We start from the raw sequence: 26,548 nt of genomic DNA, 5'->3' as shown, positions 1-26,548 counted from the left end.
GAAACTGTTTTTACGAACTTCATAAATCAAGTGAGACGTAGAAGCTTATTTTCCCATAGACCATTTTTCCATTCAAACTGACTTCTTTTTATGACCAGCAGAGTCGCCCCCTGGTGGATAACTGCTGCTCTGTCCTTCCTGGGCTTCTCTTTTGAGACCATTGTTATAATCATGTTAATAGATCTGTGATTTTCTGTTTTCTGTGACAATCGAGTGGAAACTTTATTAAGAGACACAACAAGAGACGCAAAAAGAGACACAACATGAGCCAGTTTTGACTAAATGTCTCAAGGAGTTTTACTCTTTTTGATTTCCTATCTTGTAGAGATCAGACTGAATGTTTATTTCAATTACACTTATGTACTATACATAAGTACATATGTATATATATATATATACCTCTGTATTAACACGTGTTGATGTGCGACACACACACCCACGCACACACACACACAGAGACAAAAGCATTCGTCCCTCAAATGTCTCTCCACATCTCTGAGCACCTCTGCCCTCCCCGTTGTTTCGTAATTACACCCCCCACACTTGTTGCTATAGTGACAGGCAGAGACTGAGTGTCCCTTTAGTCACGCACACGCACACACGTACGCACACACGTACACACACACACACACCACTACAGGTTCTTGTCACAAAGCCTGCATCATTTTACATATTGATCTGTGGCTGTAATTTATGGGTGAAACTGACATGTTCCTCAATTCCAACACTTGATTTTTAATGTGTTCACACACAATGTTTGTGCGTGTGCGTGTGCGTGTGTCAATGAAAAAGCTGAATCTTCGTCATAACAATCTGATCCTGGTCTGTGTCACCTGTTATTCCTCTGCAGAATTCCCAATATCTTAGACATTTAACACATTTAACATTCTGCTCCTTTTAAATATACAGCTAACCGTCTTATTCTGTGTTCGCTAACAGAGGTGCATCTTGGGAAACAAACTAAGATCGTCAAGTCTGAGGTTTGGTTGAGTAGCAGTGGGTACCAGGTGTTCCATTTCTGTGTAGTTTCTCTTGATGGATCTCAAGGAGTTTTCACACCAGGTGTTGAAAGGCGTTCCTCCCGAGGGTTTTGGGTCCATTCAAGGGTTTCTTCCCAGAACCACCACTGGAGGGCGCACATGACGAATCGCAATCAGATTCACAAAACCACCTCAACTGGCTCCCTAAGAAGCACAAAACGTTTTTTACTTAGAACTCCCTCCCTCACCGTCTCTGAGGCTCAGCTCAGATCCTTGATCTCATTCTTTCAGTCATCACATCACAGCACATGGAATCAGGTGAGACCTGGAACCAAGATCAGTTGCTAAATGGAAAGCTTTGTCTCATGTTTTATCTCCTTTCATCCAAAACAACAAAATGGTACAATCCCTCTGCATCTCTTGCTCCATCCTCCCGTCACGCCAAGGTACTTGAACTCCTCCACTTGGGGCAATTCCATTCCAACCGAGAAAGATCAGTTCATCTTTTCTCCAGCTGAGAACCACGACTTCAGAGCTTTGACTCACACTGACTGATTTGAACTTGGCTGCCCTCAATGTGCGTTTGAGGACACTGTTTTAGAACAGAACCATGTCGTCTGCAAAGAGAGCAATCCTGAGTTTACCCACGGACACTCCCGTCATCCTGACTGTGCCTTGAAACCTTGTCCATGTCGTTGGCTTCATGTTGTAAAGATGGATGATTTATCTTTTCATAGGCACCACATCCCACCTCTCATCAGAACACTATTCTAGGAGACCCTAAAATTGACGGGATCTACTTTATATTGTCTTGGTTTGCGACGCATGAACTTTCCAAGGATCATCGGACACTTTCTCTGTAACTCGAGGACAAAGAACAAACATTAGCTCCAAGAAAATTGCGTCATTTTTTCCAGTTTTAATGTAAACTCAACACCACACTGATGTTCCCTGAAGTCAATAATAATACTAAGCTTCTCAAAACTGCTGACTCGCCTGCAGACTGGGACTCAGATCAGGTTCACACGGGGACAAACGTCCTCCAGGAAACAGAATCTGACACTGAGACACCGACACCTACTCAGCATATGTCAACGTATAGATGAATAAATATGGAAAAATTACAACTTCTGTTGAGTCAAGTTAAGTGTGACAGACATGTATAACTACAGAAGATATAGTATATACTAATGTAGAACAGCATATATCATTTCAGATGTATTCTTCATATAGAACATGTTTAAACCAATCAGCCCTTGATTTCAACCAGCAACCCTCTGGTTACAAGCCCAATTCCTTTCCTCTTGACCATCGTCTACCCGTAGCAATGACGATTGGGTACTTTGCTCAGGGGCACGCCAGCCCTTAACCCGGCGGGGACTCGAACCAGCAACCTCAATTATAGGATATTACATACAGTATTGTCATTTTATTAATATATACAGAGAATGTGCGTACAAACAAAATATAAGTACATACAGTATATATACAGAATAAACAGATATCTATATATACACAGAACATGTATAAGTACATACAGTATTTATACAGAATAAACACATATATATACATGTATATGTATATATATACGTACATACAGTGTATATACAGAATAAACAGATACATAACATATACAGTATATGTTGTGAGGTTAAACTGTAATTTGTTGCAGTATAAATGTTTAACATCTGTACATTTTCTATTATACTTATATACTTTTCCTTTACAACCAGACGTACAGAGACGGTGCTTTTCTGTCCCGACTCTTCTGTGAAATGTCATGAGAGAACAATGAGTGAAGAATGAGTGAGACAAACAGTGATGAGGTGACGGGAGGAGGCGCAGCTCAGGGAATGACATAAATGGAGACGTAGAGGAGGATGAAGCAGACATGACACAGAGTCGGGGTATAAACAGGAAATGGAGATGTATGGATGGAGCCTTGTTTACACACAACCTGCGATCGGCGGCGTCTCTGAGGGACGAGCTGATGGTGACGAGGGAACAGATAAATAAGAGCACACACTTTATTTTATTATTTTTCCTCCTTCCTTTTATTCTGATGCTCACTTCAAACGTCCCGTCCTTCCTTCACATTTTTCCCCTCATCTGCTTGAGTGACTGTGTGAATGGACGTCTTTTGTACACTCATGAATCACTCAGAACTTATTCAGCAGTGTGTGCGTGTGTGTGTGTGTGTCTGTGTGTGTGTTGAAGATGGACTCACACTCTCACAGTTGGGACTTCAACAATGCAGAGAGCTTCACCTTGAAGGCACTCGTTTCTCTTTATGGAGCAGAAAAACAGTCGCCACCCACTGTTAGAATGGCTCTGGTTCAGGAAGTTAATTTCCCATGATTCATTTTTTTTCCTCCATTGATGATTTTTGAAGCCTGGAACCACCGAGCTTCCGTCCACGAAGCTTCCACTACTGAACAACCTGATGAATCATGAGCATTAGACACAAAAGGAACGGTGATGCAGAAAAAGAGCAAAAATATGAAAACTTGACGCAACACAATCTAGGATTTCAGCCTTCAAATAATCTTTCTGAGATTATATTGATTTTATCATTATTATTATTATATATTGTTCATCTAAACCACCTGCATTGGCACGATGTAGCTTCTGGTTTTTAGTTCTGTGCCACAAAAAGATCCTAAAACATCCTACTTTATATGTCACATAAAAGGTAACCTAAAAGTCAACAAATGCACTTTACCTTTACCTATACGGACAAAGTGTTGGGACGCCTGACTGTATTCAAATACATATACAGGTCTTTATTATGGAGGTGGTTCCTCTTTTGCTGCTGTAACAGCTTCCATTCTTCTTAGAAGACTTTCCTCAAGAGTTTGAAGAGTTTCTATTTGGAATTTGTGTCCATTTCTGTTCCAGTTCATCCTAAAGGTGCTCAAACCTCAAACTCTTTAGTCCTTGTTTTGTGCACTGATAGACACAGTCATGTTGGAATATCACCGGTGATAAGGGTGATTAGTGTATTTTATGACAGTTGAAACAAACAATACCGTTTCTCAACTGTACGGGGAACCCAAGAGCAAATCCTACTGTGTGTTACTTTAATATTAACTAAAAATGTGAGATGGAAAGGCTTGGCTGTGAGAGAAAGCAGATACATGTTGAAAATATGTAATACAAAGTTGACAACATATGATAAAAAAAAGTCAATGTCATGAGTTAAAAAATTGGAAATATCAGATAAGGTTAAAACTATATGACAAGTTCCTTCAAATCTGATAAAAGTCCTAAATATGAGACAAATGGTAGAAATTATGAGATGAAACGTCAAGTGATTGAAGAGTCTCGCTTATTAAATCAAATCAAATAATTAGTTAGGGTATAATAAGAGATAAAGATCTAATACATGAGGAAAAAGTCATCATCAGAATCTCTATGAAGAAAATGAATAAAGCCATTTTTAGTCCCTGAAACGATTTGAAGGTTTCCTGTGATTGTGATCTGTGTTTAGTAAAATCCGCTGTGAATCACGTGTTGTCTTCTAGCCTCAGGTTTAGTCTCTCAGGCTCATGTGGACAGAGCTGCTCCTGCCTTCCATGGACGGACGGACGGACAGTCTGTCGCCTGCAGGCTCCTCTCAGGGCTGAGGCTTAATTTAGTGACAGGTTGATGCAAGTGTTTGTGCTTCTGTTTTCACCTGTGGCAGAGATGTCTCACCTCTGGAGACCCAGAACGTCTCAGGATGGGCGTGGGGAAGTCGCCGGGGACGTCACACGTTTCCTTCACTGCAGCTGGATTTAGATGCTTACATGATTAGGCTCCTCTTCTACGGCTTCAGAGACGTCGCTGTCACTGATGTCAAGGCTGCGTCACTCAGGAAGTGTTTCGTTAACAAAGGTTCAAAAGTCACAGCAGCTCCATTCCTCTGGGCATTCTGTCCAAGACAAGGATGCCTCCTGGACACCTTGTTCCCCGTCAGCTCACTATCCAGACTTGTCATTTGCTCACCGCGGGGGACAATGTGAGCCTCATTTTCCAGAGTTTTCTGTACTTTTTAAAAAAAAAACTCAGCAGGAGATTTTCTTGGTCAGTGATTTTCACAACAGCAGGAGAACTTCCAGGACATTCAAGGGAACCCACCTGCTGATTCCAAATTACCTACAGATATTTGACTGGGGAGGTGAAGAAAGAAGAAGTTCCAGAAAATGAGACTTGTGTAAACATTTGCATTCCAGCATTCACGCCCTCCGGACATTTTCCCCTTCATCCAGTGTCGATCCTCAGCTGCCGGTTGACGTCTGCTCTCGTTGTCTTCTCGTTTCCTGGGGCAGATGCTGATCTTCTGTCCTGTGTGGGACACACTCATTGTCCAGCTGTTACAAAAATGGACAAGCTGCTGCTGGTCACACTGGGTTGGACCGTCGTGCCAGATTGGCTCTGGTTGAAAAGCTCGGACTTGCCTGAGGGATTTTCCACATGACGCTCCAGCCCACTGGCCTTGAATGTCCTCTCACTTTATGAACCGACCTTTTCTGGACGTTTGGCTTCAGCCACAACATGTTTTTTATTCTGAGTTTATTCAGAGGGATATCAGTAACAGGGTAGACCATAATCATACAGCTTAACTGTGTATGAGCTGGTATTTTTAAGTTCTATTTTCTATTCTGTTTTACGCGGCCTGAATAGTCGTAAGTGTGAACTCAAATGATTTCACACTTGAGTTAAAAGCATTCAAGTATTGACAGAACGTCACAAGTCCAATAAGATGAAATAGCTAAGTTGGCTAATAAGCAAGCTAATTTAATCTATTTGATGAATACCTTGCACAGTATTTATTTCATCAAAATAACATAAAAAGAATGAAAAGCAAAAAAAAAAAAGAAAATAAATTTGAAAGTACAACTTTCCCCCATTGATGCTAGGAGCGGCCATCTTGAATTGTTAACTTGGGACATGAAAACATGGAATTACAACTTAAACGGGCTAAAACTGATACAACACATTGACTAGCTAAGGAAAATAAGTCCGAGCTGGTGAACAGAATCACTAGCGACACATTAATAGCTTAGCCAAGTTAGCAAAGTTAGTGCTAATGATCAGACCAATGTTTATCTAATGTTATCAATGCATTATTATTAGCTTTACAAGTTTAGTAATAGTAAGTGATCAGGACCATGGTTTATCTATTGTTAGAAACACTTTATTAGCCTAAAAAGCCAAGTCTGAGCTGCTCGTCAAGACCAAGGTTCATCTAACGTTAGCGGCAAGTTAAGCTAAGTAAGCTAAGTTAGAAAAGTCAGTGCTGGTCGATCAGTACTACGGCTTATCTGATGTTAGAAAACACTTGATTAGCTTATAAAGCTAAATTGGCAAAGTCAGTTCTAACATTAGATGAAAAATGGTCCTCATCAGGACCATTTTTCAAACACTTTTTTAGCTTAACATGCTCATTTAGAGGTGGTCATCAGGACCAAAGTTCATCTAACATTAGTGACACACAAGCTCAATTAGCAAAGTCAGTGCTGGTGATCAATGCTAAGGTTTATCTAAAGTTAGAAACACTTCATTAGCTTAACAAGCTAAGTTAGCCAAGTCTGAGCTGTTAATCAGCACTGTGGTTTGTCTTATGTAAGAAAAGAGTAAAAGTATAATAATAATTATGAGAAGTAGAGACAAGTTTTCAGGGTTTAATCAGGGGAGAAACTGTAAATGTCAGTGATAACACTTTCACAATAATGATTCAAATCCTTACACACACACACACACACTCACACAACTATACACTGACAGAATGTGAAATCTCTTCCACCGAGACTTTTTTCATTTTCCACATTAAATGAAGTTTGTACAGAGTGAACAACAGAATCGAGTTAAACACTCGCAGAAACATACTGGTGTAAAGCAAGAGTGCTTGTGTCCTGATGGGGACCCTGTTTTCCCGCTAACGAGGTCTAAGGGGAGGATTGCAGTGTGTGTGTGTGTGTGCGTGTGTGTCTGTGTGTACATGTGTGTGTGTGCTTTTGTATGTATGCAGTATAGATTTGTTGCCACAGGAGAGGTGTAGAGGAGTGATAAATTGAGCTGAGCTGAAACACTGTCCCATCCTCCAGCCTGGAAATCCCGTCCTCTCTCTCTCTCTCTCTCTCTTTCTGTCTGTCTCACACTGTTGTGTGAATGTGTGTGTGTGTTGTGCTGTGTGCTGTGTGTTGTGTGTGTTTTCAGCCCAGCTGTCTCAGATCCAACAAAGCTGGAGGCAGCGAGTCCGAGTCGAGCCGCACAGAAAGACACACACACACACACAAACACACACCTTCCACAAAGCAAGCGCCCGGAATGAAGTAACTGTGGACCAAGACTCGCCAAGTGTCTGTCCCTGCTGTCCTTATTCATCAGTGTCCGTCTCTCAGTCTCTCAGTCCCACAGTCCAGCGCCTTCGTCTTCCTTTCTTCTCCGCATGTGTGTGTGTGTGTGTGTGAGGGGCGGTTAATCTGAATGTCGTCCAGAACGTGTCCCTCCGTCTCTTTCGAAAAGGCCGTTGTTGATGTTTTGGACGTCTCTCGGGTGACATTTTCCCGCCGAGTCATGTGCCATTTAGGTGTGTCTGTGTGTGTGTGTGTGTGTGTGTGTGTGCGTGCGTGCGTGCGTGCGTGTGTGTGTGTGTGCGTGCGTGTGTGTGTGTGTGTGTGTGTGCATGAGTTCACATTTATGAGACGTAGAGCAGAAACATTGGCAGGACGGACACGCACACAGTCACAGAGATGTGGAGGAGGAGCAGGATTGGAGCTGATTGGCTGCTGCTGCCGCTGCTCTTGGGTCCTGCCGAGTCTAATGAGCCCTGGACCAACAGAGCCTGAACACAGGAGGGAATATCATGAGAAAAGAGAAAGTTATCCAGTGAAATACTTCCACAAATATGTCCACAATCCAAAAGGACTAACAAACACTTCGTTTTAGGTGGATTCGTGAACCGTTTCCTCGCCCACACCAAAGTCTGCAGAGAAAATCTCTGTTTTTAGCAGACGAACTGCTGGTCTGCTGCTGCTGCTTTTGCTAAATGTGTCACTGAGGTTAATGTGAAGAAGAAGATTTCACAAAATAACACATTTGGACTCAGTGATGGAGGCGGCAGTGGATCAACAAGTCCTGTGAGCTGTGATGTAAAATCGCTGATTTTCTCTGTGGGGTTTGGTGCAGAAGAGTGAGACGTTTACAAAGTCACGCAAACTTCAGTTTCCACGTGTAAAAGGCTGTTTCCACATGTTGTTACGGAGAGCGAGCGTCTATAGACAAAGGTCAAAGGTCAGTCAAGTGTAATATATGCTTTGGACTGTTTTCTAAGTTTTTCTAAATATCAGGGAGACAAACTCACTTCGTCGTCCAACAGTTTTTGGACGGCGCCCATGTTTAGACCGGGGACACGAGCCAAGGACGAGATGACCTTGATGATGATATTCTGCACATCTGTCTGCACTCTCAGTTATTTTGACAGGCGGGTTCTTGGAACAGGAGGCGCTCACCACACAGTCTGTCACATACATGTCTCCTGTGCTGTGTCTGTTTCACTGCTTCTCATATGAAGCATCAATAAATAATGAATGCACCGTTGACTACGTTATATAAACTTTACATCTAGTTTACGTAATGTACATTACATAAAACAATAAAGTAGTATAGAATAAGCCTTTATTGTCTTTGTATAGGCACAATGAAATCACAGAAGATTCTAAAGGTTTTAGGATAATTAAGTACCTCAGAGACAGATAATACAAAACTGAGAATTATAAACTGTTAATGAAGAGTTACGGGTCACAAAGGCACAAAACAAGCTTAGATTCAGAAAACTAAGATAAAACGCTGATAGAGACTATATTTTATTCATATGCATCAAGTCTTTGCGTCTTAGCTAAATTTAACCTTCAGTGATGTCACGTGTAATTTCCTGCTCTTTTGTTGATTTTTTTTTATGAACTTCTGAATGAGCTCATTTCTGTTTTTGAAAACAGCATGAATTCTGACTAATCTAAGAATTCTGACTTTTTTTTTTAGAATCCAGATTTTAATCTTCCCTCAGAATTCTGACTTTAATCTAAGAATTCAGATTTTAATCTAACAATTCTCAATTTAATCTAACAATTCTGACTTTTTTCCTCAGAATTTTGACTTCAATCTAAGAATTCTGACTTTAATGTAAGAATTCAGATTTTAATCTAACAATTCTGACTTTTTTTTCTCCGAATTCTGACTTCAATCTAACAATTCTGACTTTTTTTCCTCAGAATTCTGACTTTAATCTCAGGATTCTGATTTTAATTTAAGAATGCTGACTTTAATCTTGAATAATACATTGAATAATGTGTAAAAATGAATGTCTGAATGTCTACTCTTATAGTAAATACCTTTAGTATTATACCCTGTCTGAATTCTTTCACCTCTTGTTTTCATTATGACTAAAGCTATTAAGTGTTGGGCCACATGTGTCCCACAGGCCACCAGTTTGGCATCTGTGGTTTAAATGAAAATGTGACTGTAATATTTTTCATTTCATTAATATTCCGCTGCTGATCACCACCTGTTCATCCGTCATGAAAAGATTCACCTCCACCTCGTTTATCAGTGGGTGCAATTATTTCTGAAGCTGTTCTCGCCGTAATGAGCGCAAACACAGTGAGGTGTAATCAGAGCCGCTCACCTCCTCACACTCGTACTCATCAGAGGGGACGCACTTCTGCCCTCCGTCCTGTAAAACAAGAGCTCATTGTTAGATTCAGCGCCGCGCCCGCCCACTCTGCGCCCGCCCACTCTGCGCTCGTTAACTCTGCGCTCGTTAGCGACAAACTCTCCTGTTTTTAATTAAAGACAATTTTAGTCATGTTCAGAAACCAGCGGTGAGAGTGAGTGTTGTGATGTGTCAGTGACAGCAGTGATAATAACTGACACTCAAACACTTCCATCTGCTCCTCTCATTTAAAAATAAATAAATAACTAAACCAGAATAGACTGATTTTTCTCATCGACTTCACGTGGGAGTTGAGATATAAACAAGTCAACAATAACAATAATAATAATAATAATAACAAAGATTGAGTTTTAAGTCTCGGAGAAAAGAGAGTCAGGGCGTGAACACATGATAAAACATCATGTTCACATTTATACAGTGAATTAATACACAGTCAGTGTGAGTGAGTGAATATTAACCCTTTTGGACTCACTTATGTATAGTTGAGTGTCGTCCACATACAGTAGTGTAACAGTGTGTGTGTGTTTGTGTGTGTGTTTGTTTTACACTAAAAACGCGTAACACATGGACATCATTCAACCTCACAGAGTTTAACCCACATTCACAGACGTTGCATTAGGGCTGCAACTAACAATTATTATTATTATTATTATTATTATTATTATTAATATTATTATAATATTTTCATAGTCTATTAATACTTAAGTAATTGTTTGGTCCAGAAAATGTAGAAACATGTTGATGTTGGTGTTTATTACCAAGACCTGGAAATGATGACGTCCTCAAATGTCAAATAGTTTTGTCCACAAACCAAAATTATTTCTGATCAGTATCAGTCTGATATTGTTCAAAATCACTGGATCAGACATCAGGACAGATACAAATGTAGAATCCCATACTCTCCAAAAATCCTGAGACTTTCAAAATGTAAATAAAGCATTTTTATTTCTTCTTCTTCTTTTTGGGAGAACAGTATTTGTGACACAGTTGGAGAATTATGTCTTTGACATGACTCAGCACAAATGTCTTCATACGTTCGTAAATGGTTCAAAATTGCTGTATCCGACTAATATTGATATCGCTATCGTACACTACAAAGGTGGTATTATTCAATCCTGTTATCAAACCAGAACATTTTCACATTTAATCATTTAATAAAGCTGGAACATCTGAGAATATATATATATATATGGCTTATGTTATGGAAAGACCATAAGTCTTGAATATGACATGAAAATGTCATGGAAATGTCAGGTTCTCAGACAAGAACCTCTGCACGTGAACCTCCTTAATGTCTCAATGTCTCAGCCAATCACCACGCTTCATATTCTGTCATATTCTCCACTCACTCACTCACTCACTCACTCACTCACACTCACAGATCATTTATTCATGGCTTCATTTTCATTTCCAATAACTGTGGAAACGTGTTTAGTGATGAAACCAGAGTCCACCTTCTTCTTCTCCTCACAGCAGCAGCAGCAGCAGCAGCTAAGACTCATGGGTATTATGGTATGCAGAGTATATATGTGTGTGTTTCTGAGTAAAAGAGAGAGTAAATAATTCAAATTGGTCAGAACGTAAGCCTGTGTGATCATTAAGTCATGTGACGCACTGAGGACATGAATATGAATGAGTGAGAATGTTGTGTCATTGAAATGCAGAGCAGTAAAACACAAACACAGCATCATTGATCTGCATCTCCCATCAGCCTCTTCCTCTCACAGCGCCTCATTAGCATATCTCCTCCCATTGCCCGGGTGGGAGAGCCAATCAGATGTTATCGCTTCCTCGAGGAAGAAGAAGAAGAAGGAGAAGAAGAAGAAAACTCTTTTTCTGTAGGGAAAAAAACGCGCCACGTCGCCACACATCATTGTCATTTCCTCTGAATCTGCCGCTCTTTCACACGGTTGTTATGGCGATGATGACTCATTACCATATCGTCTGTTGCTGCGGTAACCTCCTGACACCGGGACGCCTCTGCAGGCCCCGCTTCCTGCTCGGTGGGGAAATGATGTGTTTGTGTGCTTGTGTGTTTGTGTGTGTGCTCTGCTGGGTTTTCCTTGTTCCTATCCGTCCTTATCTCTGTCACTTTGTCTGCACTGCGTATTTACTGGGAAAGCGCTTGCCTCGCCCCTCACATTCCACGTATTTAGCAAAGTGCTGACAGGGCGTGGTTTGCCCGCGACGCGCTTCTGTCACAGCAGCTGAATTGTGAACATCCGTCACAATGAAACAGGATCATCGTTTTCCCTCGGTGGCTGTGAACGCACCGCGGACACGTCCACACTACGGTCACGGGCGGCCTCTGTGGTCAGATGCCTCCGAAACAAAAAATATGAATATGAATATCAGAATAATATTCCCAACATGTTCTGCGATGGTAACCAATAAGACTTTAGTTAAATAAGTCCATCAAAACTGATAGAAAACCAGCGTCACATGTGCTGAATAACAAATATCCAATATATTTGCTGTTTGGTTCATGTTGTTGGTTGAACCTGCGATTTATTTATTTTTTAAATGTCATTAACGCTCTTTAAAAATACCCGGAAATTAGCGATAAAAGAGCCGTTAAGATGTGACAGCCGGAGGTGCAGAAAGTGACAGATATGATTTGATTCAATGAGTTGTTTTTCCTACTTTGTGTCGTTTTTTTTATTATTTTTAGCCTTATACAACTTTTTTTAATTTAGTTCACACATATAAATACTCAGGAAAAAAGTGTCATGAAGTAAAAAAAAAACCACATAGTTATCTGTCTCCATAATTTGAGCAACACCTTTATTATACTGCATTTAAAAATTGAAGCAGTTTAGTAAGAATCACATCCAGTCACATTATGTCACTTCTCTATAATTGATGCTCTGACCCTGTTGCATAATAGATAACAGTTTATTTTGGCCTTTCCCCTTTACTCTGTGCATAATAGATGAGTTTGCACTTTCCCACGTTGCAGGCAGGAAGATGAAGACAATGATAATGTGTGTGTGAAGGTGAAGAAGAGCAAAGAGTGTATGTACTTTGTCTGCGGTTGTGTCTGAATTTCTACTCATATTCTACTGTGTGTGTCAAATGAACTGCGATGAGCTAAAGTTAAAACTACTGTATGACCTCTCCTCACCCACAGAGTCACAGAGCTGAGCTGAGACTGGCAGTAAAAGTTTAGTTTAAAGTTCGACTTATATTCAGAGGAAAGAAGACTCACCTGTAGGTTAGCACACGTGGAAAACACACACGCACTGTCCATGGGTTTGAGTGTGTCTCCGTGCAGAGAGGGAGCAGGTTTGGAGATGATTGGCGGCTTAGCGGGCGGGAAGAATGTGGGCGGTGGCTCAGTCACATGGAGAGTCCCGCCCTCTGCGCCGTAACCAAACGACTGGATGGCGTTTTCTTTGAAAGAGGAGGAGGAAGCAGTTCACAAATGTTAGCTAACGTTAACGGACGCTATCTAATGTCCATAATCTATGTCCATAAGCTAAAATGACTAACTTTAGCTTGTGTTAGCTCATGTTAGCTAAGGTTACATAATATGTTAACTGGTGTTGGCTTGTCTAAAGTCTCTAACTTTAGCTCAAGTTAACTAATGATGTTATATAATGTTATCTCGTTAACTAATCTTAGCTATTGCATACTAAGTTAGTTACTGATATTAGCTAATATCGAGAAATGTCAGCTAAAATGAACAAAATGAACCAATGTCACTAACTTTAGCCCCACTTAACTTATGACGTTACATAATGTGATCTAATGTTCACTAAGGGTAACTAGTAAAACCTACTGTATACTAAAGTAGGCTACGGTTAACTGATATTAGCAAATATCAAGAAATGTTAGTTAAAGTGAACCACTGTTGACCAATGTCACTATAACTTTAGCTCATGCTGACTAATGATGTTACTTAATGCTTTCTAACATTGACTAAGGTTAACTAGTATAAGCTACTGTAGCTGGTGTTAGCTAATATCGAGAACTGTTTGGTAAAGTGAACTAATGCCTACTAATGACGTTACATAGTGCTTTCTAATGTTGACTAAGGGTAACTAGTAAAACCTACTGTATACTAAAGTAGGCTACGGTTAACTGATATTAGCAAATATCAAGAAATGTTAGTTAAAGTGAACCACTGTTGACCAATGTCACTATAACTTTAGCTCATGCTGACTAATGATGTTACTTAATGCTTTCTAACATTGACTAAGGTTAACTAGTATAAGCTACTGTAGCTGGTGTTAGCTAATATCGAGAACTGTTTGGTAAAGTGAACTAATGCCTACTAATGACGTTACATAGTGCTTTCTAATGTTGACTAAGGGTAACTAGTAAAACCTACTGTATACTAAAGTAGGCTACGGTTAACTGATATTAGCAAATATCAAGAAATGTTAGTTAAAGTGAACCACTGTTGACCAATGTCACTATAACTTTAGCTCATGCTGACTAATGATGTTACTTAATGCTTTCTAACATTGACTAAGGTTAACTAGTATAAGCTACTGTAGCTGGTGTTAGCTAATATCGAGAACTGTTTGGTAAAGTGAACTAATGCCTACTAATGACGTTACATAGTGCTTTCTAATGTTGACTAAGGGTAACTAGTAAAACCTACTGTATACTAAAGTAGGCTACGGTTAACTGATATTAGCAAATATCAAGAAATGTTAGTTAAAGTGAACCACTGTTGACCAATGTCACTATAACTTTAGCTCATGCTGACTAATGATGTTACTTAATGCTTTCTAACATTGACTAAGGTTAACTAGTATAAGCTACTGTAGCTGGTGTTAGCTAATATCGAGAACTGTTTGGTAAAGTGAACTAATGCCTACTAATGACGTTACATAGTGCTTTCTAATGTTGACTAAGGGTAACTAGTGTAAGCTAATATTGAGAAATGTTAGCTAAAGTGAACTAATGCCTACTAATGATGTTACGTAGTGCTTTCTAATGTTGACTAAGGTTAACTTATATAAGCGAATGTATACTTAAGTTTACTAATTACATACAATTGTTAGCTAAACATGAACAAGTGTTAACAAATGTTAGGGCACATATTGAATGTTGTTAGCTAATGGCAGCAAATCATTTAATTGAACCTATTTAAATCAGTGTTAGCTGTGTTTAGAGTGGTATAGCTGTGTAACTAACACCGCAGAGGTTATAGGTCTGTATGAAATCCCTCATTCATTTCGTTTTTTCCCACTTAGTTGTTCTGTGCCGACTCACTGAGGCATGTGTTGTGTGTGAAGTCGCGGTGGAAGGCGTCACACTCGGTCTCACGGCTGCCTGTTCCTCTGCAGGTGCACCACAGGCTGATGCTGATGTTGGACGGGCTGCTGTCGCTGTAGTTCGGCGTCACGTCAGAGCCTGAAGGGAAGACGGGGATGAAGATTACAAGGTAATTCTTTTTGTATAATCAAATTAAATCAGTGACTGTATGGATATTTTTTAGGCAGAGCTTGAATATGACGATGAAACTGACCGATGAGGCCAACGTAGGACATGAGGCATCCGTGGTAATTGTCGTGAGGGCAGCTGGTGACGGTGTGAGGAGTCACCTGGCAGTTCATGTGGAAGTCAGCGAGTCGAGACCTGCAGCGGAAAAACAGATTTAACCAGCAGTTAAAGGCATAGTTTGAGGGGTGTTTTTGACACGTGGCACCCTGCTGCTATAAACAGACTCAGTGAGTGACTGAAATGGTTTGTTTTGTGTCGTCAGTGTCTGAAATCCTTTGTTTAAATTTACCCCAGTGACATAGACACTTACCGAATACCTCTGCTAGCTAAAATCACTGATTTTCTCAATGGACTTTGGTGTGTGAGAGTGAGCAGCTTACACAGAAACCAACTTATGGCCTGTCAGACACTCAGATAAACAGTAAGTCTATTTTTAAGATATCATACACTTAAGCTGATGCTAATTTCTTAAAAGAAAATCCTTTTATTAAGTGGCAACAAGCTGTTTTTGGAAGTTTTAGGATGTTTCTCAGCACAGTCAGTGCTCAATATAATGTCATAACCACACTTAATTAAACAGGTTAAGGTTAAATGTAGGTTGAGGTTCATGTTACTGTGTGTGTGTGTGTGTGTGTGTATGCGTACTAGGCTGTGAGGACAAATTCTGACTAAAACCCATCTACATTATGATCTTGTGAAGGCATTTGTCTGGTCCTCACAATTGTAAGGGACTTAAGACCTGGTTTAAGGTTTAGATGGAGGGTTAGGCTTAATGGTTAAGCATTTCTTAGTGACAGTTAAGGTTAGGCTAAAGGGTTTGGGAATGTGTTATGGACTAGGGAATGTCCTCACTAAGGGTGCTGTGAAGGAAAGTGTGTGTGTTTCTCATCCGTCAGCTGCAAAGATGATATAATTTGACAGTCCTGAGCGTTGTGCATTTGACTTTCACACAAAGGTCAGAGTGTGTGTGTGTGTGTTAGGAATCATCTTGAACAATCTTACAATGAATGAAGACAAAAGATATGATCATAATCCACAGTGACTAAACACAGACACACACACAGACACACACACACACAGTGGTAGAGCGAGTCGTCTTTCATTTGGAAGGTTGTGGTTTCGATTCCCGGCTCTGCTCTTCTACATGCCGACGTGTCCTTGGGCAAGACACTTAACCCCACGTTGCTCCTGGTGGCTGTGCCGGCAGCGTGTGACTGAGTAAGAAACGTGTGTGATAGAATGAAGGTGTGCGTGAATGAGTGAATGGGTGAATGGCAAAACTGTCGTGTAAAGCAGCTTTGAGTGCTATTCAATAAGAATTCTAGAGAAGTACCGACCATTTATCATGTAGCTCCACTGTGTCAGGACAGATGACACAGTGAGGGAGTGAGTGAGTGTTTATGTTGGAGTGTTTTCACCATGTTTCACATGTCAAAATAAAAAAAATACTCTGCGATGTCAGGTTATATTCAAACTGTCACATTTTGTCATAGCATGTCATTTTTTTACAGCTCAGCCTCACTTCAGTCATGAAAGCTTCCAAACATCTCCTCACTCGTCACCATTTTATCTTTGGCTGCCTTCTTTAAAGGAAAAGTGCAACTAGGCGTGAGGGGGAAAAAGCAAGATTTTACGTGGCGATATTTATTATTGACTTAAACATCAACATGTCATATTATGACTTAAATATTATGATAATATCGTATCGGACTTAAATTTCGTGACAATATTGTATCGTGATTATATCATATTGTGACTTAAATATCGCGATAATATCGCATCGTAACTTAAATATCGTATTGTGACTTATATATCGTGATAATATTGTATCGTGACTTAAGTATTCTGATAATATCGTATAATGACTTAAATATTGTGATAATATCGTATTGTGACTTAAACATCGTGTTAATATCATATCGTGACTTAAACATCGTGATAATATCATATCGTGACTTAAATATCGTGATTATATCGTATCATGACTTAAACATCGTGTTAATATCATATCGTGACTTAAATATCGCGATTATATCGTATCATGACTTAAACATCGTGTTAATATCATATCGTGACTTAAACATCGTGATAATATCATATCGTGACTTAAATATCGTGATTATATCATATCGTGACTTAAACATCGTGTTAATATTGTATAATGACTAAACATCGTGTAAATATCATATTGTGACATAAATATTGTGATAAAATTATATAGTAATATCGTATTGTGACTTAAACATTGTGATAATATTGTATTATGACTTAAACATCGTGATAATTTCGTAGCGTAGCGTCTCTGGTGATTCCCACCCCGAGTGAATGCCAGATGTGAAGCCGTGTGGCATTCAAAGACACAAAGAATTATTATTGTCTGTGTCTGCTCATCATCAATGGCATCTGTTGATGATTTGTCTCCAGGGTTCAGATGTAATGATGTCGAGTAAACAACACAGGAAGTTTGTGTTTGCTGTAAACGGCAGCGTGCGTTTGATTGATCGTGTCATTGTTCTGTTAGTTTAACCACCTCTCTCGCTCTGTGTGTGTTTATGTGTGTGTGTCTCCATCTCCTCTTTAATTAACAGTCCCTTAGTGGGACTGCTCATTTGCATATTTACATATTAGCGCTGCTGATGAGTTGCCGCTCTCGCTGCCCTCAGTCACGCCTCTGGTTATACGACTTCACTTTTCTGTAAACCAGCCAGAGTCATTCAGACGAGCTCGCAGGAAATGAGATGAGGCGGGAAAACACACACACACACACACGCACACACACCGTCGTCCTCTGTGACCTACAGAATGGAGGCAGCTATTTCCATCATGGCACCACCTCACCTCACTGACCGTGTAATGGAGCGACGCAGGCGCTAGATTGGCTTCCTCGTCTTAAAAACGCCGCTCAGCTGCCGCCCGCCGTCGCCGCTTTTTTGAAAAGCAGTTTAGCTTGTCGCGCCTGGACGCGCCGGCGTGTGCGTTTGCATACATACCACTGTGGTTAGAAGCGGGAGACGCCGTTTGACGGGGGTCATAAAGAAACTCACGCTTCCTGATGGAAACGCCAAAGAGTTCATCAGAAGGCAGGAAGTAGTCCGACGCCCCCTGGTGAAGGTCTTTAAGGTCATTGCGCACAAATCACCAGGCTGTGTGTTTTAAACCTGACAGACGAGCTTTAAAACTGTCACAAAATGGATGTATAAAGAGCTCCAGACGTGATGTGACTCGCTGTTTACGCCGCCATGGTGGCAGGAAACGCTTAAATGAACGGCGTCAGAGCAGATTTAAAGAGTTCACTGAGCTCACGGAGATCAAGATGTATTTTGCATAACCTGATAGCCTGAATATATCTGACCCCCCCCCCCCCCCCCCCCCGGACATTATTCCAGACTGGCAGGAACCCAATATCTTCGACTTTCTGATAGACGTTCCCTCATCCTGCTCCAGAGAACACACACGGGGGGGGAATCACAGGGTATGTCACGGTACGACACATGATACATGGTCCACGATAGCAATAATATTGCGATTCTGTGATAATCAATGTATTACGAGAAAGTCATGTAGCAATACGTCACAATATCATAGAGAACAAAGGTCATAAAGTCTGTGTATTGTACGTGGACGTAGCGTCTCTTAACGTAGCTTTCTCCACCATCATCCCGCTGTAAACTCCCTAATTCTTCAACCAGGTAACTTCCACCCAAGTTTCCCCTCATTCATGTGAGCAGCGCCACCGTGAGGATACATGAAGTAGTGACGCCCGGCGAGTGAAACTAGCAGAGACTGTTCACTTTAGAGAGCCTTCAATTGTTCAATTGCAATCAACAAAATATTAAAGTTAGCTATTGCAGGATTAGTTTTCTGAGAGGAGATAAAACATCTAAAGAATACACTTTTAAATATCAGTATTGATTGTAAAAAAAAGTTAAAAAAATTACAAATATTGACAGGTTATGTAACATTAGGTAAGTATCACATCCAGCTGCAGCTCTGTTGCTAGGCAACAGCTTGAACACAACAGGGAAATCCCACATATTTGAGACCTGTTTTCCTAAAACATTCATTTTGAATTGTTAAATAAATAACCTCCAAAAGATGTTTGCTAAATCAAAAGGTTGTAAAAATGTCTACAAATTTGTTTGGGGACCCAAAGAAAAACCTCTGTGACCGATTTGCAGGTCGTGACCCCATCTTTGGGATTCGCCTCTGCGATCTACGATGCGTAGATGAGAACGTAAATGAGACGACTGTAACAGCGTGACCGTCGACCTGCACCCGTGACCCCTTTCCTCTTCTTTAATTGTTGCTCGTACATGAACTGCTAATAGTTTCTTCTCTAACCCCCCCTCGGCTCTCTGTGGGTTTCTCATGCGTCCCTTGTGGCAAAAACCATATTTAATTACACGTCCTGTCAATCACAGCTGCGAGCGAGCAGCCGCTCTCTCTCCCACGTCCTCAGCGGGAGACCAGAGATGTCCTCCGAGGCCGTCAAGACCCGGAGGACCCGCGGGATCCCTGTGATTATGCTTCATTTACTCTGAGGATAATGGCTGAAACAAGGAGAGCAAGTCGACTTCACTTACAGCCAATCAGTCGTGATTCATGCCTTCTGTGTGTGTGTGTCTGTTTGTATTTGTGTCTTTGTGAGGTCCAAAAAAAACCCTACAAAGCTGTCTTTGTGGTGACATTTTGTCCCAAACTGGTTTTAGGGTAGGGGTTAGACACTCAGTTAAGGGGCTAGCATTAAGTCTATAATGTGTCCCCACTAAGGTATAAAAACAAGTGTGTGTGTGTGTGTGGTGGGTGGGCTCTGTGGCGCAGCTCCGTGTGTGAACTCAGTCCCACTCATTTATCCGCTGCTCTCTCTTTTCTGCTGTAAGTCACACACTCGTTCAGAGAGACGCCCACAGAGTCGCACACTGAGACGCCGCTCACACACAACCTGCAGAGTGTGTGTGTGTGTGTGTGTGTGTGTTCTGACACACTCACACACACACACACACACTGTTGAATACACACAAAACCAGAGGGGAGCACAAACTGATGAAGAGCAAAAACCAAGACACCACAGGACAACAGAACCTCCACACTAGAACATCCATCTTCTACTGCTTTATCCTCCACATGCGGGTCCGGGGGTGGCTGTGCCAATCGCAGCTGACATCACACTACAACCATATGCTTTAAATAAAATAAAATATTCTGTAATTTGACCAATGTTCCTGTAATCTCAATCAGCCGGGGGATAAGAATAATCTGGATGTTTCGGATCCAGTTTTCCCAATCCTACCAGAACTCGTTGAACAAGGCAGCCTCAAGGCTTAATCCAGATTAACACCAAGAACAAGGGAAAACAAAAGACTCACCTAATAAAAATCCATGTTAGCCTAAGTCTACGACATCTTAAGAACATGCTGTTATTGTGTAAACCGCTCACTCTCCACACACCAAAGTCCATTTTACATCACAGCACACAGCAGTTGTTGATCCACTGCCTTCAATGCTAAGTTAAAACTGTGTTATTTTGTGACTTGGCGTCTGAAATCCCTTCATTCAGATTTTCTCAGTGACACAAAGTTAACAAACGAGGCAGCAGTAGACCAGCGGCTCCTGTGTCACAACAAGCTAAAATGCAGTGAAATAGATTGTTGAGAATTCATAGACTTGATCTGACATGAATTGTACACTTTTAAGTTACTAAAATCTGGTTCTTCATGTTGAGATGTTCGTTGGCAGTGACCAACGTGGACGGGATTAGAAATGAGCATATTTGAGGGACAGCTCAGGGTTGAGATGGTTTGGACACGTGCAGAGGAGGGACAGTGATTATTCTCTTATTCATGTTAAAGATGAAGACCACAGAGAAGGTTCATGGATGTTCTGAAGGAGGACATGAGGACAGTTGGTGTAACAGAAGAGGACACAAGGGAGACGACTAGATGGTGTGGCGAAGGAAGAAGCTGAAAGAAGAAGAACCTTAAACCCTCTTATGACCATCATGATAATCAGGCCGCAGTAGTATTTTCAAAAAATCTTCAATGAGATAACTTTCACTTTTCATATCTGGCAGTTATTCAACCGTTCAGGAATGACGGTACTGAGGATCTGACGTCACAAACGTGTGACGCGCTGGTGAATCTCGTCTGTGAATAGGCGCTCGTTCCACAGGAAGCCTTGATGGTCTACGGTAATGACAAGTAAATGGGCGCTAAAGCTCTATTTCTGCTGTTTTCCGGCATCCATCCAAGCATCTTCTACCTCTTTATGATGGCGTCACACCCTGCACACATCACCAGTCCATAGTTTTTGAATTTTTTTAGATATCACAAACGGTCTAGAAGTTGGCCACAGAAGGCTTAACCTTCATCCCTCACATCCTCCTCCTCTTTTTTCCATGCCTCACTCACTGTATTAATAAAAGTATTAGATAAAGCGAGTATTTATCAAGGAAAAGCCAATCAATCGATCAATGGGCCGCTCCAATCTGGAGTGTGTTGCTCACCCACTTCTCTAACCTTTAAATCCAGTCATTATCAATCAAACGTGTCATTTTGAACTGAGTGTTGAGACTCGTGTGAGATTAAAACACTCAAGCAGCTGATTTCACTGATTAACCTCCTCGTCTCGCTCCATTATAATCACAGCGGCGCCCAAACTCCGGAGGCTTCCATAGTGGAACTGTGTGAACGAGGAGGGAAGGAAAAATAAGGAATACGAAAAAATATATGCGGCACTCACCTGCAGAGGGCGTCGGAGCGGCAGAGCTGTCGCAGGTCCAGGCAGGTGGGTCTGTGCCGCTCCTGGTGGGAGCAGGACGGGACGATGGTGCGGCGGCGGCGCTCGGCACACGCCTGGTCCGGGCACGAGCAGAACAGCAGCGGGTAACTCAGCTCCCAAGGAACACGCTCGAAAAACTGCCGCAGCGCCTGAGACGATAATGACGATAAACTGTCATATATTTATTGTAACGCCACCTACAGCATCAACGCGGGAAAAACGAACAAAAAAAACACCCACCTTCTGACACCTTTTCCTGCTGCAAGGCTCCTGATTGGCCAGGGAGGAGTGTGGGGGAGTGGCCTTGCTGCAGATAGAGTTGTAGGCGGACCGCAAACGTTTGCACGTTTCGTTGAGGTTGCACGCCTTTGCTGCGTCCAGGCAGGGGTTACAGGGTTTCCCCGCCTCCGAGCAGGGGCCCATCTTTGACAACGACGAGTCTGAAAACAAAAGATTTCATCAGATTATTGATTTCTGGTCAGGAAAACGGGAGAATTTGACCCAGAAACTAAAAGCCTGAGGCTGATTCTGTAACCTAAAGAAGAAACAGAGTAAAGGAGAGAGACTGAAGATGAGCTGCAGCTGACTGGTTCACATTTTATTACACAAAACCAAACTTATGTAATCATTCAATTCCTGTAGTTTGTAAAGAGATAGTTTAGGTTTTTTGACATGTGGTTGCAAGTACTGACACAAGCAAAACTCTCTCAACAAAATACAAAAATCATTGTGAGCTTACATCTACTAAATGCTTAGAATATATTTGATCATTTATCGTTACCTTTTCCAACAGAAAAACAGGAGTTTGTGTTGTCTCCCACACCAAAGTCCATAGAGGAAATCGGTGTTTTTAGCTCACAGGGAAACAGGAGCTGCAGGTCGACTGATGCCTCATTTGCTGTGTTTGTGTCACTGTGGTGAATCTGACTGAAAGATTTCAAACACTTAAGTCACAAAATGACGTATTTAAAGTTACTGATGGAGGCAGCAGAGGATCAGAAGACTCAGAAGACTGTGGTGTAGAATCACTGGTTTTCTCTATGGACTTTGGTGTGGGAGACTGAGAGGGAGTTACAAACTTTCCATTTTAGAAAAGTCTGTAGAACAGCGAGATCAAGTTGTCAACGTGTTCCCAAAATGCCGTAGACTTAAGCTGACATACTGTAGATTTTAAAGGTTAATCTTTTAAGTGGTGAAAAACCTGTCTCTTTCCTTGTTTTCCTGCTGTTAACTACGTCTCTGGCTGTTTCTGACACACGCAGAGTGTGAACACACTGGGATCTGACCTGACATGCTCAATTTCACAAGTCTGCAAGCTGGAGGAGACGACGTAAACCTTGTTAGGATTCTTTTGTTTTTCTTTAACAAAAAAAAAGTAGAAAAACACAGGTGAGGTAAAATTGTCTGTAATGATGTCAGAGTCACCTGACCTCAGGTCAGCGAAGTGGACTGATGTGAGAGACGGAGTGAGGTGACGGAGAGTCCACCGCTGTGGGCTGTCATCACCTCCATCTGTGATGTCATGTCTAATTAAACATGGAAAGTGTGCGCGTGTGTGTGCGTGCATCTGTGTGTCAGACAAGCTGAACAGGAAACTAACACAGTGTGAACACACACACACTCACCGTCATACACTATGCAGGATTTTGACAGTAATTTAACAGCTTGGGAGTCGTGATGGTTAAATGTCTTGTTGAGGGGAGATTGAGGGCCATCTCTACTGCCCCCTACTGTCTGTTAATCCTGTGGTATACTTCCGTGCACAAGCTGCGCGCTGCCATTGCGCGTCACATATCGCAGACCCTGGTATACTTGTGTGTCAGGGTCCTGTAGTATCCCACTTCACCATCAAGTGGCAGTACAAGTCTGGACGCAGGGGATAGGACTCATTCCTACCAAAGAAGAAGAGAACAATGCTACAGCTCCCTCAGGGTGTCAGCTAGCTAGTGTCATAAGACTATGTTTGGGGGGATATGAAGACTTTGTTTGGGGGGTCATAAGACTATGTTTGGGGGGATATGAAGACTTTGTTTGGGGGGTCAGAAGAGTTTGTTTGGGGGGATATGAAGACTTTGTTTGGGGGGTCAGAAGAGTTTGTTTGCGGGATCTGAAGACTTTGTTTGGGGGGGTTGTAGAACCTGATAATGTAATAAATCCCTGATAATGTAATAACCCCGATAATGTAATAAAAATTTGCACTTAAGTCCACTGAAAATGTAATAAAACCTGATAATGTAATAACTTCCTGATAATGTAATAAAGTGCATTTCCCAATAATGTAATACACTTTTTACCAATAATGTAATAAAGTATTACATTAACGGGAGGTTATTACATTATCAGGTTATCCTTCATTTCGCAGGTCCTGATAATGTAATAATTCCCCAATATTGTAATAATTTAACAGCAGACCACCTGTTACTTGGGTTCAAGTGGTGATACTGTGTGAGCAACGCAAGCTCGAGAGCTCTAGCGCCACCAACAGGACAAAGTTGGACATGCATGTATGTACATCAACTTTTGACTTGTTCATCCGTTTTTCACAAACGATGTATCACTGGAACCCTTGGGCCAAGCCGAGTTCAACGCATCCGTAATGTTTTTTTCGGCCATATTTGATTTTCTGCCATCTTTGATTTGATCCATAACCTTTCAAAGGCTTCTCTTGTCACACATTTTGTGTAATCTTCTCAAAACATCGTTCTGATGATCTTCAGACCATGCCACACGAATGCATTCAACATCTTGAAATTCAAAGGCACTTGGCCGTGGCAGCCAATCAAACATGACGTTGAGGTCACCAAACAGGAAATAAGCCAATTTCTCTGCAAACCTTTAACATATTTTAACCACACTTGGTACATAGATTCGTGACATCATCATTTGGTGACCTTTGACCTCTGGGAGGGATGTTAAACAGGAATTTAGCTTATTGCTCTGCAAGGTTTTTATTTATCCAAACCAAACTTGGCACATAGTCTTAAGACCCCCATCCTGATGATGCACGAATAACTTGGTGAACTTTGACCTCTATAAGATCATTATAATCACAGTGAGTGTGATCATATCACAGTCGATCTATTACTTATTGATTATGAAACTGATGTTAGCATGTTCCATCCAGTTCAAATGCTTGTGCTTGGAGACCACAAGGAGTGGTGGAGGCCTGGATGCTGAAAGAAAGTTCAAATCCATGTTAAAAATAGTCATGATGAAGACATCAACCATAGAGTTCTAAGTTCTAAAATGATGGCTTTAAAATTAGGTTGCTTTTCTGGATATAAGTTACTTGTGTGTTGTGTGTGTACTGTTGTGTGTTGAAATTAAAGGGGACATATTATGCAAAATCAACTTTTTAACCATTTCAATACTTATATTTGGGACTCTGGAGGCCCTACCAGTCACCAAAGTGTGGAAAAAGAATACTCAGTACTTTTTTCGTGGTCCCCCTTAGGGTAAGTATACTGTAGGTGATAAAACATGCGAAGTTGAATTCCCCGCGCTTATGACGGCAGCATGTGCATTTCACCGCAAATGTTGCCACCCCACCAGTAAGTTTACCTCGAGAGCTCCACCTTAGCTCCACCTTGTCCCTTAGCTCCACCTTGTCCCTATAAAATGCAAGAGTGCAGGCGAGGGAGAAGGAGCGGTATTATGTGTGCCTCCCGCGGAGGGACAAGTGTGCTGTTGGTGGCTGCACAGTGGAGCACAGTGTTTTACACAAACTTCCAGCCTCAGAGGATTTTATATATGAAGCTAATGTGCCGGATAAAGTCAGCAAACGTGTGTTTGTGTGTTTGCACCACTTCGCATCAGACTGCGGGCAGCGGTCGCCGTATTTAGTCAGCGACCGTATTTCACCGACGTACAAACACACACATTTTTAAGAAAAGGTCACATAGAGCTCATAACTGACCATTCTGACACGTTCTAATTAAAAATATGTGTTCAGTATATCCTCCATGACCGGAGCACAGACTCAGTCTGATACAGTCACATACAGCTGCAGTTTATGCATCTCGCCGCTCACCGCTGGCGATCAGCGGTGGCGATCAGCGGTGCTGTCCCTAAGTGTTTTTAACTGATTTACAGTTCAGCACTGTTTGGCTTGCAAGAACAGTGGCACTCTCGCTGTTTTCCGCGCATGCTGCCATGTTGATATTGTCAGAAAACTAGTGGAGGGAGGGGGAGAGGAATGGAGCAGAGGGAACAGGAGCTGAGCGAGTGAGCGCAGTAACAAGGACAAATCAGAAACCCCCTGGAAGAAGTGGGTGTGTGTTTGCCTGTGTCTCATTTGCATGTAAAGGGACCATGCACAAAACCGAGCATTCTGAAAGGGGCAGGTTTAGCAGGGTTATTGAACTGCTATGGTGCTTCATCCTTATGGTAATTTGACCAAAGCATGTCACAGACATGTTCATTAGGACACCAGGGAACTATTTTAACTTGGGAAATAGGGTATAATATGTCTCCTTTAAGTAAACAGTTTAAACACAGCGCCCCCAGAGGTCAAAGGTCACCATTTTTTGTGGTATCCCCAGGATGATGTCATGAATCTATGTACCAAGTTTGGTTAAATATGTTCTTGCAGATAAATTGGCTTACTTCCTGTTTGGTG

General features: G+C 41.5%; 1 protein-coding gene across 1 annotated transcript in view; it reads right to left on the bottom strand.

Annotated features, from left to right (window-relative positions):
- Nucleotides 1–7,600: 7,600 nt before the first annotated feature.
- The window catches only part of gfra2b (GDNF family receptor alpha 2b), a 46,300-nt gene continuing 27,352 nt past the window's right edge, over nucleotides 7,601–26,548 (bottom strand). The window contains exons 4-10 of the mRNA XM_058618223.1: nucleotides 22,171–22,370; nucleotides 21,892–22,079; nucleotides 15,179–15,288; nucleotides 14,923–15,063; nucleotides 12,905–13,089; nucleotides 9,649–9,696; nucleotides 7,601–7,809 (exon numbers count right to left, since the gene is read on the bottom strand). Of these exons, the coding sequence (XP_058474206.1) occupies nucleotides 7,663–7,809; nucleotides 9,649–9,696; nucleotides 12,905–13,089; nucleotides 14,923–15,063; nucleotides 15,179–15,288; nucleotides 21,892–22,079; nucleotides 22,171–22,370 (1,019 nt within the window). The 3' untranslated portion in view covers nucleotides 7,601–7,662. The remainder of the gene's footprint in view (nucleotides 7,810–9,648; nucleotides 9,697–12,904; nucleotides 13,090–14,922; nucleotides 15,064–15,178; nucleotides 15,289–21,891; nucleotides 22,080–22,170; nucleotides 22,371–26,548) is intronic.

The sequence above is a fragment of the Solea solea genome, chromosome 19 (assembly GCF_958295425.1).
Source record: "Solea solea chromosome 19, fSolSol10.1, whole genome shotgun sequence".
Taxonomy (NCBI): Eukaryota; Metazoa; Chordata; class Actinopteri; order Pleuronectiformes; family Soleidae; genus Solea; species Solea solea.
This window is presented reverse-complemented; position numbering and strand designations above follow the sequence as displayed.